This window comes from Neolamprologus brichardi, chromosome 7 (genome assembly GCF_056152115.1).
Source record: "Neolamprologus brichardi isolate AB-2024 chromosome 7, ASM5615211v1, whole genome shotgun sequence".
Classification (NCBI taxonomy): domain Eukaryota; kingdom Metazoa; phylum Chordata; class Actinopteri; order Cichliformes; family Cichlidae; genus Neolamprologus; species Neolamprologus brichardi.
In genome coordinates this window covers 41,017,592-41,038,620 of record NC_142110.1, presented here as the reverse complement: position 1 = coordinate 41,038,620, position 21,029 = coordinate 41,017,592, and the positions used below count along the sequence as shown (strand labels likewise).

The 21,029-nt window shown below is 40.0% G+C and overlaps 1 protein-coding gene across 2 annotated transcripts in view; it reads left to right on the top strand.

Annotated features, from left to right (window-relative positions):
* tnksa (tankyrase, TRF1-interacting ankyrin-related ADP-ribose polymerase a) overlaps positions 1–21,029 on the top strand; it is a 103,428-nt gene that overhangs the window by 68,049 nt on the left and 14,350 nt on the right. For both annotated transcript variants that reach the window (XM_006795559.3, XM_006795560.3), the window contains 8 exons: positions 690–861; positions 2,940–3,019; positions 9,490–9,635; positions 9,754–9,919; positions 16,244–16,463; positions 17,475–17,584; positions 18,890–19,078; positions 19,753–19,833. In XM_006795559.3, coding sequence (XP_006795622.2) covers positions 690–861; positions 2,940–3,019; positions 9,490–9,635; positions 9,754–9,919; positions 16,244–16,463; positions 17,475–17,584; positions 18,890–19,078; positions 19,753–19,833 — 1,164 coding nt within the window. The remainder of the gene's footprint in view (positions 1–689; positions 862–2,939; positions 3,020–9,489; positions 9,636–9,753; positions 9,920–16,243; positions 16,464–17,474; positions 17,585–18,889; positions 19,079–19,752; positions 19,834–21,029) is intronic.

The following is a 21,029-nucleotide window of genomic DNA, read 5'->3' as shown; positions in this document are numbered from 1 at the left end:
TGGTGTGAGATCCTCAAAACAATGGTGTTTTTCTAAAGATGGCATTTTTATTCAGCAGTCATACATTGTGAATTCAGTTTGGAGAAAGAACTGGATTTTAAGCAGCACTTGTGGTTGCGTCACGGTGAGAATGCTCTACAATCAAGGCGCTCAATGGTATATTTATGTGCATCAGTGTGATGCTGTACCTTGATTTGCTGTATTGCTCAAAAACATTTTTATCTATGAATAGTTTCTCATTTTCATACATACTGACTCTATTGCAATGCACAGAATAATATTGCACTCTTTATTATTTCACCCTGAATCCCACAAATAAGATCCAAGGTTGTTGTGGCATATTTTGTTATTCAGTTGTGCTGAGGCTTGTCACATAATTGTGTCAACATTATCATATTTATTTACATATTTCAATAATTAAACCAAAAAAAGTCTTGTTTTTGTATATTTTTCTGGACCTTTTGTGAGATGAGGTTAACGTACAGTTGTTTATTAGTGTCTCATTTGGAAATGAGCTGACCTTATTTGGAACATTATTATCTGAACATGACATAAATATGAGTAAACCTAAGCACTTCATCAGTAATAGGAGAGTCATAAAATTACAGATTCAGATTTTTTTTTTTTTGAATGACTGTAACATCAGACGTCCTTTCTGAATCATTATTCTGAGGTCTTTGTTCTTGCAGGTGAATGCCCTGGACACACTGGGTCAGACGGCATTGCATCGTGCTGCGTTGGCAGGCCACCTTCAGACCTGTAGGCTGTTGCTAGGATACGGGGCAGACGCCTCGCTGGTGTCGCTGCAGGGCTTCACCGCTGCTCAAATGGGAAACGAAGCTGTTCAGCAAATACTCAACGGTAGGCCACCCAGTTGTTTCTGTGGGGGCTGCTGAGTGGGTGGGTGGCTGTGCGTGCAGAAGCGTAGGTGATGTGTTTTGGTTGCTATGCACCAGTTGCAAATAGTGGGATTAACTGGAATTGTTTTTGTGAAGGCCAATATTGATATTTTCAGACTGAAGGCGCAGATTTTAACGCAGAGTGAGCCAACTCACCTGCTCAGATCTGGAAGAAACTTGGCATCACAGTATCTAACTCCAGGGTTTCCAGGTTAAAGGAAATCCATTTTTAATGGGGGACTAACCCTTGAAGCTCTTTTCTGAACTCAGTGGTTTCATTCATATTCCAGGCTTGCTTATAGAACAAAATGACTGCATCAGGATTTAGTGAGGATGGGCTCTGCTTGTGCAGCTACATTTGGGAAAACTGAAAAATATTCCAATGTTCGTCAAAGCACATCTTTATTGATGTATTCTGAACTGCCAAAGCTCATCTTTATGGATACAGAAGAAGTTTTCAGATGTCGTCTTCATCGGGGAAAGAATTAAAGCCAACAAATAAAACCAGACCAAACCACTTATTGGTCTGTACAGCTCCACATTCTTTATATTAAGCTGGACACCAAATCCATCAGTTATTACATAAGTACTTGAGTCCCCTTAAAGCAGGAATTTTCCACAGGCACTAAGAACCTTCGTAAAGACCCGGTATGGGGTGAATTAGCCTACCTGAAAGTGGAGCTTGCACTGCTGAACGTCTCTGATTGGTCATCAAATCTTTAGAAAATTTTCTGCTCTACTTATTTTCTGTAAAATATACTACGGTCCAAAGTCTGGACATATTATGATTGCTTTGAAATGTGTATCAAAAAGGCCTGTCCACATACCTTCAGGCCTTTTTTCGCATATTGGAATATGAGGCAATATTTTAACAGAAGTATCTCTAAGTCCATTTACGATAAAAGCCTGAAATTTTCACTGGACTTTTCCGTCATAAATTTGAATCAATATCTGTAATTTCAGGCTGATACATTTAAAAAAAAAAAAAAAAGTCTGCATATTGGCTAGCTAACATATTTAGTATATTTTCCAGTTTTTTAGTTTTAAGTTTTTTTTAAATAAATGTCTGGAATTTTTTTTTGATATATGAAGCTAAAGTTTCCCCGCAATAATTTTATACCTCCACATTTTGGACCATAAGTGAAAGGAGAACACCTGCAGTGATTTAAGATGGAATAGTGACCCATCGGTCAGTCTTACAGTCATCTCTGCAGCAGCTAAAAAGCAAAAATTGTCAATTCTAATCTGTAATTGTAACATTCAAACTTGGCTTCACATGCCTGTTTCAATTACAGGTCAAGCTTACACATTTTAAATGAAACGAAAGCAAGGACAAAGCAAAAAAAAGCAGAAATTCAAAGAATGTAAAGCTTCTGATTTCACAGAGTAGTGGAAATTGGGACAAAAAATGGTCTAAAGCTTTCTTTAAACTGACAATGACTGCACGACCAATGAAGATTCACAGCACACGGTTATCTCATAGAAAATATTGTGTGTTTGGTTGCTTCTAAGGCAACTCTGGAAATCTAGATTTATGTTGTATCTCATCCTCTAGCCGTATGCATAACTACTGATTTGTTTTTTAAATGACAACGAGTGAATTGAATACGGCATCTGTAGCTGCATTAATTGTAGCAGCTGTGTCACCACAGTTGGTTTATCTGCAGCAACCAGTAGACACACACTCTCATAAAGGCCTAATATGTTACTTTTGTTTCCTGTTGGTTTGCACTGCATTGCAATTATCAAAGAACAAGTATGACTCATTCTTTTCAGTTTTTGCTTTGGTGCAAAACAACAAAAATAAGTCTTACAAATGTCACCTGGAAGCTTTTCGAAACGGCTGTCTTAAAGTGCACGATGTCTTCCATTAAACATGGCCGCAAATTGACGTCCATATATAGGATAAAGTGAATAACGGCAGGATAACGCCAGCTTTATGTTGTTGTGTTACAGTCAGCCTTTCATTAATGTTCTTCCAAAGCATGTGCAGGCTGTTTTTGCTGTCTTCATGATTCTTCTGTGTTTGCTGCTCTGTAGAGAACGTCCCAGTGAGAAACTCGGATGTAGACTACAGACTTCTCGAAGCTGCTAAAGCCGGTGACTTGGACACTGTCAAGGTAGATGACACTTTGAAAATGACAATTTGACATTGTTGCCGGTGGGGTGTTATGCTGCAATCACAGGAAAATGCTGGAGACTGTAGCATGACCAGCATGATGTTATTGTGACTGTTTGCAATCGTGTGAGATGGTTGTTTCGAAGATGAGGACCAGGACTGTGACCGTTTGCTGTCGGTTGCCATCTTCCAAACAACTTCAGTTCATCAGAATTGTGAACAAATGGAAGTGGAGTCAGTCTGCCATCAGTCTGGGATTAAATGGGGTCAAGTTGGCACTCTGTAATAATATGGTGATTAAGTGATAAATACCAGATCTGTTGCCGTCTACCTATTCATACATTCACAGTCTGAGCACCTAGAAACTCTCCACAAATACTGACATAGTTGCTGCAGGGTGGCAATTTGACTGTCAAATGACATAGGCGCGCTGCAGCTTTGCTTTTATATAGCAATATAGCCAGAATAAAACCAGCTCAACCTGTTGAGTCGATTTTCTTTTTTTAAAAGAGATTCGGAGAAGTTGCACTGATCGCCTCACGATGATTTCAATTGAATGCAATGTGTTGGCATTCTGTCTGCATTTATAAATTAGATGAAAAATATTTGAAGCCAGACCCCACTTGTTTGAAGACAGGTTGCATCCCACCAGGCAACCTGTGAAATTACCTTGCGATCAAAAGTGGTTGCTCAGGGGTTAAACGTATTGAACGCTCACAGAGGTCAGTGTAAATATGGCAAATGCAAGGATCAGTCAACCTACTTGTCTACCTATCTTCATACTGTGCCTACCTACCTTTTTTACTTTAGTTTGACTGAGTGATTACATTTACTTTAGCCATTGTGATCATTTGGGTGAAGGTCATCATGATAAGCTGCATGCCAGTAACACTGGATACTGTATATTACATCTGTGTTTGATAAAGTAATAAATCCTTAAAATATTTCTGTCCAAATGAATTCCAAACCCAATGGTCTAACAGTTGAAAACAGCTCATTTTTTGAGGGTTAAATTACGAAAAGCCAGTGACCCGTTCTTCTCCTAACAATCAATACTGCCTTAATAAGAAAAATGGAAAAAGCTGATATGGAAGGACGTTGATTTAGCAGCTTCAGTGTGTTTAATGACACTGATCATGGAGGGATTATTTGCTCTGAGGGAGCAGAAATATTTTTAATTGCTCCATTATGGTTTGGTGCTAACGAGGAGTCTGAGAAAAGCCATGTGAAACTGGACTAGCTGCTTTTGGCCAAAAGCAGTAGGTTCTGCAGCCACAGTGTGGTCGGTAATGAAAACTGAAGACAAGTTAGATCTGTTGTCCTTAAGTTTGTATATTTCATTAGAATGGATCAAGAATGGAGGCCTTTATCAATAAACTGCAGGGCTCGCAAAATTTCAAAATCCCTGGTAGCCCTTTGGGCAGGGACTCTTCAGTTTTTGGTAGCCCAAAATAAATTTAAGTAGCCTGAATAAAAAAGAGAACAATTTTTTGATTGATGTTTTGTTTCCTATTTGTTTCCGTTACAATATTATACATTAAAGTATAATATTGTAACGGAAACAAAACATTAATCAAAAAATTGTTGAAACACAAATTACAACATTGTATAAAAATTACAATCATCAACTCAAATACTTGGTTCTAATTGAACAGACATTTCTTTGAACTTGTAAGAACTGTGTAGAACATGAATCAGTCTGTGTCAGATCCTGAATTTGAAATTTCCACTGAAGTCACGGGTAAGAGGCAAATGGAAACAAGATCTAGGCCATTTGCTTTTTGAAGCTTGCAAAGACTGCTAAATTGTGCCAATGGTAGTTCACTCTTTGCAACATAGTACGCTGTTCTAAACAGGTTTTTCAGGTTTATTTTTAGTATGTTATTTGCAATTGGTGTTTGTTCTGGGAAAGATATTGCAGACTGAGCAATAATGCATTTCTTGCATTTCTCATGGGTTCTAATGGGGGCCTTTCTTAAAATGACTGGTCCCAGTAACAAAGGCGCTTGTCGACTCAGTCGAGGGAAAACCAACAACACACCTGGCAGAACATTATGTTATTTACACGGGTGCACATAAGTGGTCCGCATGTGCGCATTCGCTGTCCAAATAAAAGACGCGCACCAGATAAGAAGTTGCAACGCGCGTTTGCGTCCATTTAAAGGCAGTGTTTTTGTCCGCTAGAGTGGGATTTTGACGGCACATTCTGCACCATATCTCTGTGCGTTCATCATTTGTTTGAAGCCAGCTCACCTCCTGCAACCACTTTTCCGAGAATACGCGCTTCTTTTGTGGTTTGGACTCCTTCTGACATTTCTTTGGAGGTGGAGGAACATCACAGTAATTGCTTAAAGGAGCTTCTTCGACATCTTTAAGAGTTCTAAACAAATGTCTGTCCTCCTCCTGAAAATCTTATGTACGCAAACACGTGTTGCAACTTCTTATCTTGTGCGCGTTTTTTTATTTTGACAGCGAATGCGCACCTGCGGACCACTTATGTGCAGCCCTGGTTATTTAGCTCGTCATATTGCAGCCACAGAAATTCTTTTGTCCATGAAACCATAAAGCTGCACTTTCTTTTTGCCTTATAGTCTGATTTGTCATAACTTTTCTGTTTTGTGGTAAGCTTTTCTTTGGCTGTCACTTCTTCACGCTGACCTTATTTGGCTCAGCAGAACTAAAATATATATCCTGCTGCTTTTACACACGCACTCACATAACGCTCAGCGATTCTCTGCGCAATCAACCTCTCACATGTTTAAGCTGCAGGAGATTTCACTTGTCATGTTTGCATAGTAAGCTAACGATTGCTAAGACGATGTCAGAGGAATTGGTGCGCAAATTATCATCACTCACCAATCAGTGCTGTCGCTCTCTATACATAGTTCGCGCGATTGCAAAGTGAAAGCAAAAAACAAAGCACAAGCAAACACAAGCAAATTCAAACGCGATTTCAATATGTCACATATTGACAGTGGCTCACCGATGCCAATGACATAATTACCCAGCTACATTTCCGAAAGAATGCAAAAGCATTGACATATATTTTTCCTTCCTACGATAGGCCGACGGGCAGGGCAGAGATAGATTTTGGTAGCCTGACTGGAAAAATCGCTAGCCCCGGGACGTCAGGCTAGCGATTTTGCGAGCCCTGAACCATAAGGAGAGATGCAGAAGAGAAACTGTTGAGCTAATGTTGCATCTCTGTGGGAGAATTTGATGTCCACAAACACAGGTTTTAATTAAAAAAGTCCTGACCTTTGTGACTGTTCCTGTTGGTCTCACTGAGTTAAAGTCTTAGTGATTTCTGTTAAAGGTCAGTTGGATGTTTTCTGTATTTGTATTTGCATTATTCCCCTTATTGATCTTTGATTATAAATAAAGAAAAAAGACAAAAACTTTATCCCTGATAAAGGCCACATTTTACATCTCATAAGATTTCCACAGAGACCCTCTGCTGCAATTGGTATCTGGCCCACTCACGTTTAAAATGTCAAGACCTGGTAACATCCGCCCAACCGTCTGACAGAAGTTTTTTTTTTTTTTCTGATTGAAATATTTTGATTTAAAGTGAAATGTGCTGTCTTTCCCCGCACAGACAGACAGTAATGGGGTTATGTCAATGAAGAGGGTCCGGGGGTGCCTGAAATGTGATGCTTTGACAGGCTGGCAGAAGATTGTAGTGGAAAAGGAGATGAGCTCAGGTCGGGCTTTCTCTCAGCCTCTTGTTTCCTGACACACAGACAAATCAGGATTAATAGTCTCGCCAAGTAGCTGATTGGCATTGTTAAAAAATCGTGGGCCGATTCCTGTCATCTGATCAAATGTTCGGGAGGTTCACACTGAAGTGTGATATTCTGCTAGATGATGAAACTGGACAGAGGCAAATTCTGTCATTCAGGAACATTTTGTACTTCAGTCAGAGCTCTAACCATTGTGACAGTTTGTGTAGTTATTTTTTGCTCTATAATATACGTTTCCCAGCCACTTCATTAGATACACAAAAAGCTTGAGCGCTTCATCTGCGCCACTGACAACTTTGTTCCAAGGGTAATTGAAAATCTTGGCCCCATTTTATCTTCAGTTCTCCCAGCTGTGAGAAATCTGGGAGTTACTTTTGATCAGGCATTCGGTTTTGATAAGCATGCTGTTCCAGAATTTTGCTGCAAGGCTTTTCGCCGGCTCCTCTAAAAGCTCTCATGTGGCACTGATTCTGACACTGGCTTCCCTTATCAACGGTGATCACTTGCAGAGAACTTCATAATCAGATGCCTCCAGATATTAGTGAACTGCAACATCCATACATAACTAATAGGTCACTGATGTCAGCTAATCAGTGCTTGTTGGTGATACAAAAGTATGCAGGACAAAAGGAGACCGTGGTTTTGAGTTTGTGGCTCCCATCTTGTGGAAGTTACTTCCCAAGGACTTGAGGTCTATGGACTCTATTGATGCCTTTAAAAATAACGCCCACCTGTGAAAGTTTGCTTTTGTTTAGTTCTTTTTTTTTTTTTCATTTTAATTGTTATACCTAATTTTAGATTTCAGAGCACTTTTCTTCAAGTGCCATATGAATAACCTTTATTTACTTGTAACTTTTTAACTGCTCATTAACTCAAATCTAATCAGCCAATCACATGGCATGAATTTAGGCACATAGACATGGTCAAGATAATCTTTTTAAGTTCAAATCAAGCATCAGAATGGCAAAACAAGGTGATTTAAGTGATTCTGAGCATTTGTCTGAGTATTTAAGAAACGGTTGGCAGTTCTCTGGGTCAAAATGCCTTTTTGATGTCAGAGGAGACCAGGCTGCTTTGAGCTGCTTTGAAGGTAGCAGTAACTAATTTTTACAACTGAGTTATGCAGAAGAGCATCTGTGAAAGCACAAGTAGTCAGACTTCGAAGCACATGGTACACAACAGCAGAAGACCACGCTGGGTGCCACTCCTGTCAGCTAAACTGAGGATACAGTGGACCCAGGATCACCAAAATTGGACAACAGAACGGTCTGATGAGTCTCAATTTCAGGTGTAACATTTGGATGATGGGGTCAGAATCTGGTGTAAACATGAAAACATGGATCCATCCATCCTTATATGAGTGGCTCAGCCTTATGATGATAGTATAATGGTGTGGGGGATATTTTCTTAGCATCTGTGTGATATTATCTGATCAGTACGGACCAAAATCTGTTTCGAGCACCTTGTTTCATCTATGTGATGAAGATTTGAGGCATGTTGGCAGTAATTGTTGGTTGTGAGCTCAGGTTTTATAATCAGAACCCAAACTTAATCAAGCATTCGATTTATTATATATTATATTAATTTTTCAGAATGGCAGGAACAGAAAAAAAATGAGGAAATATTTGAGAATGAGTTTTGTTGATACTACAGTAAACAGAATAAGCCCAAAAACATTTGGGCAGTGACACCATTTTCAACATTTCAAGCTTTGAACAATTTGTTTTTTCCCAGGAGTTTAAAAAACTTCATACAAAGTCTCTCGATTTTCATAGGTTCAAAATAAAATAATAATAAAATGTAGAATATGAATAAATTTTATATTTTCTCTTGAGGAACCAATGAATCAATCCACCAATCGCCCACTCTTTAAACTGTGTTCCTGTGTGCTAACCAGGTTTTCACATTTATTTCATGCTTTTCATGTTTTGTAGAACTCGTGATCTGCTCAAGGGGCTAATAAAAAAAACTTCTGAAGAGAAGGTTAATGTGGAATTTAGTGCCAGCAGGATTTCAATTTATCTCCTGTAAAATAAGATGCCAGGATAGTAGAAGAAACCTGTAAAATAAGCCCCCACCAAGCCCATCTTTACTGCTGAACTAAGGCGTAATTGAGTTTGAAATCACAGCAAAGCACAAAAGTAGCGGCATTACCCACTGTGAACAGACACACAGTAATATTGATATTATAAGGTTTTATAGCATTATTCGCAATTAGCCGGAAGTATACAGTGTGTTTTTATTGCTAATCCAAAATTCCACATACCATTTTTTTCAGTTACTTTTTCTGTCGGTTTCGCACATCATGTTAACATAACGTTTCTGTTGGACCAATCGCGGAGCAATTAGAGACAGTTACAAGACTCGTGCATCTGGGGAGCATCTTTAGCTTTGTAACAATCATTAACTAAATTCTCAGGCAAAAAGAATTTAATTAGATAATATGAAATTAAGTAATACCTGAGTTTTTATAATTGTTACAGGACTCATACATGCACAAAACTCATGGAATTCTATCTAATGGTTGTGGAAACATTCCTGCTGTCGTACTAGAAAATTTAAAAATGAATATTTCTGTGAAACCTCTTGAAATCATTTAATCTTAAAAAAAATCATGAATATATAAAAAATGGAATAAGATAAAAAGAAATCCTGGTTGTTTTTGAGCTGCACCTTAATTTGACTTTGAATTATTTTAATCTTCTTTTTCCTCCGCGTGTCTCTGCAGTCCCTGTGCACGGCTCAGAATGTGAATTGCAGAGATCTGGAGGGACGGCACTCTACCCCTCTTCACTTCGCTGCCGGCTACAACAGAGTGTCCGTGGTGGAGTATCTCCTGCACCATGGGGCGGACGTGCACGCCAAGGACAAAGGGTGAGACACTTGTGTTGGGGTGTGACTTTGGTGTGATTTTGAGCCAAGTTTGTTTCCGGCACCCATCAGAGAGTCTTGGAATAAAGTCGTGGAGTAAAATGACTGTCTCCCTCTGCAGCGGTCTGGTTCCCCTTCATAACGCCTGTTCGTACGGTCACTTTGAGGTGGCCGAGCTGCTGGTCAGACACGGAGCCTCGGTCAACGTGGCAGACTTGTGGAAGTTTACGCCGCTCCATGAAGCTGCAGCAAAGGGCAAATACGAGATCTGCAAACTGCTGCTTAAGGTTTGGCTCTTTCTTAACACCATGCTGATGTTCCTATACATTTAAAGCAGACTCAGTTTAAGATAAGACGGCCCAGTGTTTTTGCACCAAGTTTGAATTAGAGGAGAAAATCACCTCCAGAACCACCAAGCGTGGTAAGATCTTCATTGGATCTCATTGGATGTCAGGTTTCTGATATTTATGGCCCATGTGAAAAGAAATCCAACTCTCTGAACCTGAATGCAACATCAACAGACCCCTTGAGAGAACTAAATGTTCAGGAGTGTTTATCCAGTGAATGGTCGTTGGCACAAGTGCAAAACGGCTTGCCCTCGAGTTGCAATAATCACACGAGTGCCGCAGTTCTCTCTGTCACTGTCTCCCATGGGTATGTCTGAATGAAGCCATGAGCCATTAATTTCTTAATGACCGAATGCCACTTCTGTGACACATACCATGTCTGAGAAGGGCTTAATTGTGCCATTTGCTGTGACCTCACATTGCTACTTTTCATACTGAAGCCTGTTGGATAGAAATATTTAATTTTTGATGCAGCTTTAATGTTCTGTAAACAAGCACTTTATCCTTCTCCAGACAAGTTCACCAAACAGTGTTTACAAGACGCGGTGAGCTCAGCAAAACTCAGAAATCAGTCATGTCTACGGAAGCAAGAGCTGGCAATGAAATGATAGCACATCTGTTACTAATGCAGTTAATGGCATCTGGTGCTGTGAATGCCATGTGAATAATGGGTGTAAGTCAGCATGTACAAATCAACGTTATGGAGCCGAGGTTTTTCCGGGATTGGCATTTGGAAAATTGGGTGCAAACCCTCACTGAAAGGTATGACTTGTGCTCTGTGCGAGTTTTGAACCCGGCCGGGATCAACTCCGACCAATCCAATTACAAAGCTGAAAATATCTGTTGTGTAACACTGAATTGTCACATCTCTTTGAGGCTAAATGAATCCTGTGAAATGTTGCCGTTTCACAGCTGAATGCGTTTTTGTTTTTCCTATCACAAACACCTCCAGACAAGGTTACGTCACCGCTTTGCCGTTGCCATATGGGGCAGCATAAATTATTAGATGAACACAGTTGAATTCACACACACACACACACACACACACACACACACACACAACGCAGCACACGGAAAAACAAGAGAAATTCATTACTTTATTCATAATTACATATTGACTGTTTAAAGTAGTTTGTAACAGATGTACTTAGGAGTATTAAAGGATGATTAAAAATAAATGGAAAAGAAAACAATGAATTATGAGCTAAATGTCCTACACAGCTTGTACAAGGTAGTGACACAGTTGTGTGAGCAGACAGCAGCGAAGAAGTGTAAGATTGTCGTGGTCAGGCTGTGAAACTAGTACACAGCAGTGTTCACTGAAAACTTTGGGACTAAGAGGTGCGACAGTGCAGCAGAGGTATCAGTGATGGTGGAGGGGAGTGGCTGTTGTGTGGAGTATTAGGGAAGGTGACAGCTCTGGGGAAAAATTAGCTTGTCGGTCTGGCTGTGCAGGAGTACAGAGAGGTGCAGATTAAATATGCACTGCCTGGTGCAGTGTGAGAAATGGTGAATGATTTCCTTCCTAGGGGCGGTGGCGTTTATCGGTTTGCATTATATTGAATAAACTGACCTCGCTTGCGATAAAAACTTGTTTAAGTAATTAATTTAACAAAAAAGGCCAAATTAGCTGGTTCCAGAAGAATGAGCGCTTCTCCATATATCAGTTTATGAAATGTTTTTGTGTTTGGTGTCCAGCAAAACAAGCAATGAAAAAAAAAAAAAAGATGTTTACTTTTACCACTGAGCATTAATTGTGAATACTAAGGAAAAAAGTATGAGAAACGGCACTTTATTTTCCCAGGTTTTGGGGAGCCAACAATTTGATCCTATCTCAGCTGCATAATCTGCAGATTTAAGCCATGTATGAGAAGGAGAGAAGACCCAGAATGCTTCCCTGTGGTGCTCCTTTTGCTTGAAATTACGGAAAGCAGAGGATTGAGTTCTTAGCCACTAGCTGGTCACTCTGCGATCTGCTGATTAAGAGTCCAAACCAGTGTACACTCTTGTGTTTTTAGGGCCAAATTACAGAGGCTGCTTTGCTCAAAAAACTGTGATAATGGTGAAGTATTCTTACACACTGATATTACGTCACAATATTTCAGACCTTTAGCAGTTCACAGCTTCACTTGACTGAGGATGAGTTGCGAATTAAATGAAAAACCTTCGGCCCGCAGGTCAGGGGGCAGAGGCATCAATAGAGAGTTTTTGATTATTTCCAGCCAGCCCAATGTTTACTGCACCTCATTCCTCTGCTCCCCACACTTCTCCTTACTAATGAGGGCAAAATACCAAAAAATAGCATGAAAGAAGAAAGTGGAGGAAAAACGGCAATAATTGAGCTACAGGTTACACAATACAGAAAGAAATTCTATATCACACACCAGTTGAACACTTTCAGTGCTCTTCAATGTCATTATTGGAATTGTGAGTTGAGATTTGAAGCTGTCCTGAGCTTAAAGCACAAAGAAACTTTATGCTGTGTTCACTCAATTTTCCATCTGCTGTGCAGCTCTAACTCCAGGTAAAGACGTTTAAGACCAGCGCTGCTGCAGTTGATCAGCACATGTCCAGGAACACCATCTGCTTCAGCAGCTTTATTTATGTTCAGCCACCATAAGGTTTTCTTTTGTCTTCGTGGGAGTTTATTAGAAGTGATTGTTCTTTTTGTCTGTTGTAAATTCAGTGATGGAGGCTTTTTTTTCTTCAGCAGAGATGTTTTGTTGGGGTTTTTTTCCCCGCTATATATTAAAGTGAGGTTTTCTTTACGGCTTATTAAAGGCTGTTGCTTTTATCGTTAGACTCATTATTAGATATGCAGCACCAAATGAAATGCTTTTCTCACTTGTAAGTGTGAAGCCTCGCACAGACTCGTGTGTAGACAAGTCCCAGTCAGCTCAAAAAGCAAATGGAGTTCAGAGATACAGCATATCCCTCAGGCCACACTTCTTTTCTTTTTTTCCCCCCTGATCTCATGGTTGGTCTTTGGCTTTGGAGGCAGGGGTTAGAGACACACAAACGGATGATTGATTATAGGAGGTTCGTATTGTTTTTCCCACTCTGGTTAGAAGCATTCTCATAGTGGCGAATTTCAGCATGTTGTTGCGTTTCTTGTTTACACATGTTAGTACTCTCGACTTTCCCTTTAACACACTTGTGCACAGAAGTAAGACAGTGTTCCCGCACTTTGGTGTTAATCTGCCGAGGCCTCAGGATTTGATTGTTCTCTGTTGTGGAGTTCAACACTAGATTTGTCCTTTGTCTTCTCTGTTTGTTGTTAACTTTCTATTATCCTCCTTGTGTGCAGGATTTGTGCTCAAATTAAAACTCCGCTGCTTCCTCCCTGTACCCAGATAGTTTCTGAGGAATGGATCTTGTAAGACATGCAAAATGCACATTAGCATCATCGTTGTTGGTGAAGACGTGTGAGAGGATAATGAATTTCAGCTCAATTTAAGTATAATCTGCTTCATTAGCACTTGGCATGCAGTTTGTGAATTCGAGTGAGTTATGATCTGGCTGAAGGTCTGATGCTAATATGCAACATCATTTTGGAAAAGACCAACTGTCAGTCAGGCTGGGACATTTTTATGCTTGGAGTTTCCTTTGATGATAATCGAGTTCTTTAAGGATGTCCTCTTATTCAGTCGTGATTGCTTTTGTAATAAACCAAGTATTTGTAGCCTCGGGTCACATTTCTGAAGCTGGAGAGCTGTTCCTCTGACCTTGGTTGTTCATGGGATTTTAAGTCAGAATGTGAAAGCACCAAAAAATATTCCTCCACGCAATTAAATCACCAGCCTGAACTGTTGATATAAGAATGGATGGATTTCTGCTTTGATGTTGTATATGCCAAATTCTGTTCCTACAATCTGAATGTCACAGAAGAAATTGAGACTTATCTGATCAGGCAGTCTTGTTTTTTCCTCTATCATCCAATTTTGGTAAAACTGTGCCAACCATAGCCTCAGTTTTGGCCTCAACTGTCAGGAGGCACTTGCATTGAAGGTTCAACGCTCCTCTGCATACTTTAGCTGTAATGAATGGTTATTTTTTTTAAGTAAGTGTTGCCTTTTATGCCAGCTCAAAGCAGTCTGGCCATTTCCCTCTGAATTCTGGTATCGACAAAGCATTTCCGTCCGGTTAATTGACTGGATATTTTCTATTTTTGGACCATTCACTGTAAACCATAGAGATGGTTGTTAAAGAGAAAAATCCCAGTGGGTCAGCAGTTTCTGAAATATTCAGACCAGTCTGTCTGGCACCAACACCCATGTCACGCTCAAAATCACAGTTCTTCCCCACTCTGATGCTGGTTTGAACCTCAGCAGGTCGTCGTAACCATGTGTACATGCCTAAATGTAGTGAGTAGCTGCCATGTGATTGGCTGATTAGCTATTTGGGGTACTGGGTAGTATAATAATTGGTTGGAAAGTTCAGTGACAATGATGTTAAATAACCAGGCAAAGAAACAGAGATAAGAATCACAGACAGTAGCTGTAGACAACAGTTTCTGTTGTTCTTTCAGAGTTAATTTAACTTCACTTAAAAGAAGCTCTTTGTCTTTTCTGACTTGTGTGATGTGCTTTAACATGTGTCTACAAAGACTACCAAGCAGATTCTTGCCAGGAGCTTTTGGTGGCTTAATTAAGCCAAGCCTTCACGAAAAAAACTACAAAAAAAATCTTCTAAATGTTCCTGTAGCTACACAATAGTTAATATTTCATACAAATCCCGACATATATTGGATGCTGTAATTACAATTTTACCTTCAAGGACTTGTAATAATGTAGCCAGCAACATTTTACTTTAAATGCTCAGTTGATTTCATTTGATGTCCCAATCCAAGCCTGTTAGCAGACTACACCGTGGCAATCAACTTGTTAAAATCACACCTGCTGAAATGGGCTTGTTTTTGGACATTTTTGAGAACACTGGAGCTTCAATAAGCTGCTAGTATAGCGTTTCATGTGTAAGCAGATACGAAAAATTGCAAATTGCATTTCCTATGAGAAAGATAATGGTTCTTGAAAGGTCGACTATCTTTTTTCCCTTTTTGTATCTATGTAAATGTCCCCAATTATTTCTAGTCTAATTTTCCTGAGAGTGTGAGTGAGTGACAGCAGTGAAGAGATAATGGAAATTGAGGAGCAGGAGAGAAAAAAACTCATGAGAGGGAAAGGTTCAGACTACTTTGAATAGAGGGATAGAGAGCCATGAGAGAGATTTCTATAAAGGACCGTTTCAGACCAGCAGTGGATACCCAGGGGAGTGGTCCCACAACATCCAATTTTAATGAGCGGATTTCAAAACTTACAATGAAATGACAAGTTGAGCCACAACCTAGGAGACAGCTGAGCGATGAAAATGTCTGCTTTCCCCTCGTCCCCCGGGGTATGTGGTGTTTTCCACTTCACTGGGTGTCCTGTCCTCACCTCTCTCTACCTCCCTTTCGTTTCCACCTCCTCTCTTCTGCTCTCCGGTGAATTACCTTCATCCATCCTCTTCTCACTCGTCACTTGTCATCATTTCTTACTCGTCTAAGTGAAACGCTTCCAGCGGGTTCAGATTGTTCAGAGTGTGGAGGACTGTTTCTTCTTGTTTGTTTAATGTCCATGTAAAAGAAAAGTATCTAATCAGTATAGCAGTATTCAGTCTCTTAATTGTGGTGTTGTCATGAGACTTGAATCCTCTACAATTCTTATCTATTTTGTTGTCTTTGTTGTGAGCTTTAACAGCTTTTTATTGGAGATGGATCCGATTTTTCCATTTATTTGCCCATCAAACAAACAACGTTTTTTTCCAGTGTTTTCTTTAATAATTAGGGTATACTTAAAAAAATGACAATTGACAATCGCAGATCAGTTGTCCTCTCATGATGATGGGGTGGGGGGTTGTCTGCACTCAGTGTCATGGCAACCAAGCGTACGTTATAAATATCTTCATCTTTAGCCGTGAGTTTGCCCAGATACAATGTGACAAATTAATATCTCCGTTCCAAACATGCTGCTCATTTCCTTAGAAATCACTTGCCAGAACGAATTAAAGGGCAAGCGTGCACTGTATTAAAATGGCCTGTCATTGATTAACCACACAGCCTCCAACATTCATCCTGGCCCCCGACTGCAGCCGCCGTCTTGTTTAATGATGTCGGCGTGCACTTCCACACACCGGATAAATATCTCTAGAACATATCTGCCTGTATTTTTCCCCATCTTTCTTTTCCTTGTGTAACTCCACCCTTTTATGGCCTCCTCTCTCCAGCACGGAGCAGACCCCACTAAGAAGAACAGGGATGGCAACACGCCTCTGGACCTGGTGAAGGACGGGGACACGGACATCCAGGACCTGCTCAGAGGAGACGCGGCGCTGCTGGACGCTGCTAAGAAAGGCTGCTTGGCTAGGGTTCAAAAGTTATGCAGCCCCGACAACATTAACTGTCGGGACACGCAGGGACGCAACTCGACTCCGTTGCACCTTGCAGGTAAAAAAGCCACTCAGCCCACAGACATTTTTTTTTAAACCTTTTTATCTATAATTACGTCTTACTTTTATCGGTAGAGCGAAACACCACATTTTGATAGCACAACTAGCTCGAGCAGTTGACCTACAATGACCTCGTAATTACATTACTCGCATAATACGGTTTTTAAAGTCTTGATAGCACAGACAGCGTTTGTCCCCTTAAAGGTAGACAAACTATTATGTATATTATTCAAGGTGTGCAATCATTGTGACATCAGTTTCAGAGATAACAGCTGATACACCATCCTGCTAAAGCCCCTCATGGGGATAAACACACACACACAAATGCCTAATGAGATTCACGCTGATCTAATCATCCATAAATTTACATTAAAAATTCACCTTTTAATACAAACCACAGACGATGTCCTGAATTATGAAAACACATTATAGATGCAAAAATTGAGTTTAGTTTAACTCTTTTACATTATGGGTCATACTTTAGAGGTTGCTTTTATCCTGCTTTTGTTCAATTTGGTGCCCTAAAATGTGCATAATTGTGTCAGGAAAGTTTAAAGACCAAAAACTGCTTCCTGTTTCTCCTGCGAATTTCCACACGTACTCCTCATCAAACTGATTTATTCCCAGACCTTTCTATTATGGATTTTTTGTGTCTTAATGTATATATAAACACACGTCTTGCTGCGTGATGATGCAGTATATTTAAATAGAGGTTTTGCTGCATGACTGGCACTTCAGAAGTTAAGAAACTGCTGGAAAACACTTTAAAGGTCTGAATAAATCTGACCACTTAGACACACGCCCACGCACCCTCTGTGTTGATGTACTTTCTTGTAAAAGGAAAAGATGATTATATGTGCCGTCCCGCTGCCGTGAACGTAGGCTGACATTCACTCTGTCTTTATCATTATTTTGTCTTCTCTCATTAGCTGAATGCATTTTTATATCTTCCTCACTCATCTTTCTTTCTGTCCTGCTGCGTGGAATCGTCGCCTGTGGCGCTCTCTAGCCGGCTATAACAACTTGGAGGTAGCCGAGTATCTGCTGGAGCATGGAGCCGATGTGAATGCGCAGGACAAAGGAGGGCTGATACCGTTACACAATGCCGCTTCTTATGGGGTAAGACACAAACATGACGCTTGCCTTTTTTGCTACCTGTTCATAGTTTCTTTAAAAAGTCTTTTATCTCCTTTAACATTCAAATTACTCACTTAAATACTTGAGGCCAGCTGTATATTTATAGGGCATGTGTTTATTTTTTTTATTTATTGTATTCGACTTTTAGAGTAGCAAGACTGACTTACTTCATACTCAGCGCAAAACTGATGGAAATGAATCAAGTTAATTTTTGCATAAAAATGATTGAAAATCTTTATCGTAAACCTTTTTTAGAATATCGTTCATGGATAAAGGTGTAAATGTATGATGAACATAGATTGATAGATAACCACACTTGGGTATTTTAATCAATAAAACAGCTCAGTTGCTTATAATCTTTCTATATGCTTCCCTTCACTATATTGTTTTACATACACTAAATTTAAAATACACTATTATTACAATACTTCACTTACTATATGATTTTTATTGTGATTTTTAACATTTTGCAATATGCTCAGTATTGCATATATTGCAGTTTATTACCTTTTTTCAACTGCACATTAAGTCCTCAATGCAGTTAAGTCAAAATCATCTCAAGAGGTTGTTGTAAAGTTTGACAAATATGCATATTTTGGATGTTTAGAAAATGTGTAGCACACAGTGTGTGATGTTTAACTGTGATGCTGGAGCTTACTTACCTAAACAGCAATAATAATGACTATCATCTTTAACATGGGGGGGATATTCGACTGTTGAAGGTTTACATTTGTGCTTTTTCCCTTCATCTTTGGTGGCACAGCGCTCGTAGCTTGTCAGCAGTCTTCTGCTAAAAGAGTCATGAAACACGTGTTTGCATGAAAGCTTGATGAGCTCTGCATTTTGGAAACGCACACACAAACAGTTATACACACTCAAGCATCCCTGAGTGTTACTGCAAAACAAGCTACATTCTGTTTGACACCAAGACACGAGCCGTAGACAGACGACGAGGGAATGAGGGAGACGAGCGGGAAAAGCAGGAGAGGAAGGACCGGAGGGAAAAGAAAAATCATGACAGATTTAATAATTCACACGTTTTCTGTTTCACACAATCCTGCAATCCGTTTTTACATGTTTTTTTTCCCCTGATCTTAATTTTGTGGCACTCATTCAGCAGCACTTCACACATTTGCTCTTGTTAAATGCTTTTATTCGTGCTGCCCTCGCCTCCCCCAGACACCTCCTCACTCATCTGCTCTCATTTTCTGCCGTTTTAATTTCTCTCCTTCGCTTTCCTGTTTTTTCTTCTTTATGTCTCCCCGCTACTTCCTCTCCTCTGTCCAGCACGTGGACATAGCTGCTCTGCTGATCAAGTACAACACGTGTGTCAATGCAACCGACAAGTGGGCATTTACTCCCCTGCATGAAGCAGCCCAGAAAGGGAGGACTCAGCTCTGCGCGCTGTTGCTCGCCCATGGAGCCGATCCCACTATGAAGAACCAGGAGGGGCAGACGCCGCTGGACTTGGCCACGGTATGAAAGGATTTCTTGTGGAACTTTTTTTGGTATCTGTCCTAATTTCTTCCCATAACAGTCTTCATACTTATGAGTCAGCACATTGACTTAAAAGACGTTCAGATGGTTATGGTTAACTATTCAGAGAGTTGAGCGCCATAAGGAGAGTTTGCAGAAGTTTAGATGGTGGAACAGACAGCTTTCTAACTCCTCACACCCTAATGAGGTTTCCTAATGAGCTTCCTTACGCGTTTCCTTGTTTGACTGTAAGTACCAAACTTTGAGAGCCTCCTTTGGAAAACAGCACATCACTGCTGCTGACATCTACAGGCTTGTAACTCTGCTAGAGATAAGAGGAAACAGAGGCATTTGCTGCTCTGCTCACACTATGCATTCAGTTTATTTATTGACCATTGGATGAAGTCATTAATGGATATAGCAGTCCCAGGGAAAGCCTGGAAAATTTGGCTTGCTCTCATGAAGCTTCATGACAGTTTGATCCTGTAATGAAAACGTCACACGTGCCATTTTCTAGTTTAGTCCAGATTAGCTTTGGGATAACTTCACAAAGCGTGGCCTCTGACCTTGATTGAGTGAAGCTTCTTAGTCATTTTCAAGGCATTACACAAAAAAATACAAACAAACATACACAACTAATTCAGAGGTGTCTACATGTTGTGTCTTTGTTGCAGGCTGATGACATCAGAGCACTTTTGATTGATGCCATGCCGCCAGACGCCCTGCCAAGTTGTTTAAAACCACAGGCCACTGTGGTGAGTGTCTGCACACAGTATAGGCACAGATGCTGTCTCTGTGTTGAATCAGATGAAGTGTTAATAGCAGAATTCATGCAGTTTTTAATCTTAAGCTCAATGTAAAGAAAAACGTGCTTTGATTTAAACCTAAACGAAACACCCAACGGACCAGATGTGTGAACATTTTTACATTTCCATATTTAAACAGACGTCTCACTGACAGAAGTCTTCATTCGAGAGCTGCATGTGAATTTATGTTGTCACATAATTACCAAAATGTGCAAAATCTAGGTTCTGTTTGCAGATCAGTTAACCAAACATTAATTACCAAACCCAGACAAGGTCAGTGCACAGCGTTTAAATAGAAGCTGATTAACTAAAAAAGTGAGCAACGTGAAGGGCGATCAGAGAGGGCATCCTCTGCCAATTTCAGTTGCTCTGGATCTGCTCCAAAATTTAATGAGTTCTTCTTGTGCCCATTGCTCCACCCCACGAACGAGTGTTATGACAGAAAAGTTTCACCTCAGCTGTCAGGGCAGAGGAACAGGGAAGGGTATCGTCTCTGCCCAACCCGCTCTCTGAAACACTTTTTCTTAAATCAGTTTTTTTAGTTTGTAGATGAGCCTTTTTTTCCTCTGCTAATTACGCCACTGCAAAACATGTTGCATATATAAATACTGATTTTAAGAAAAATACAATTTTATTCTTTTATCCACTTTTTCATACTGTGCAGGAGCCCTAAACAGATAAAAGTAACTGACATGTTACTCAAGGTGACCCAAAGTGCATTAGAGACAGGCACATTCACAATCCAGGTCTCCAAAAACCCGGTTTCATAGCACATGAAAAACTGAAAAGTGTGTTTTGTTGCCTTGAGTAATTATAGTGGAAAGTAAAAAGCACAGTGATTAAGTGTTCATTAAAATGTGGCCATTAAGAAGCTGTCTCGTATATAAGCTGTCTTTATAGGTTAAAAGTATTGGTATCTGTATTGGAATAAGCAATATATTTCCTTGGTATCAGATCAATACCAAAATTTGTAGTGTCTCACAGCACTAAACTGAAGGCTTTCTTTATATTAGCTGGCTCAAGAAACCCTAAAGCCCCAGTCAGAGATGGCGGGTTTTACAATGATGGTTATCGACTTTCTCTGTTAAGCCCACTTTTTGTTTCAGGCTCTGTACTCGCTCATGTAGAAAAGGGATGTTTCACAC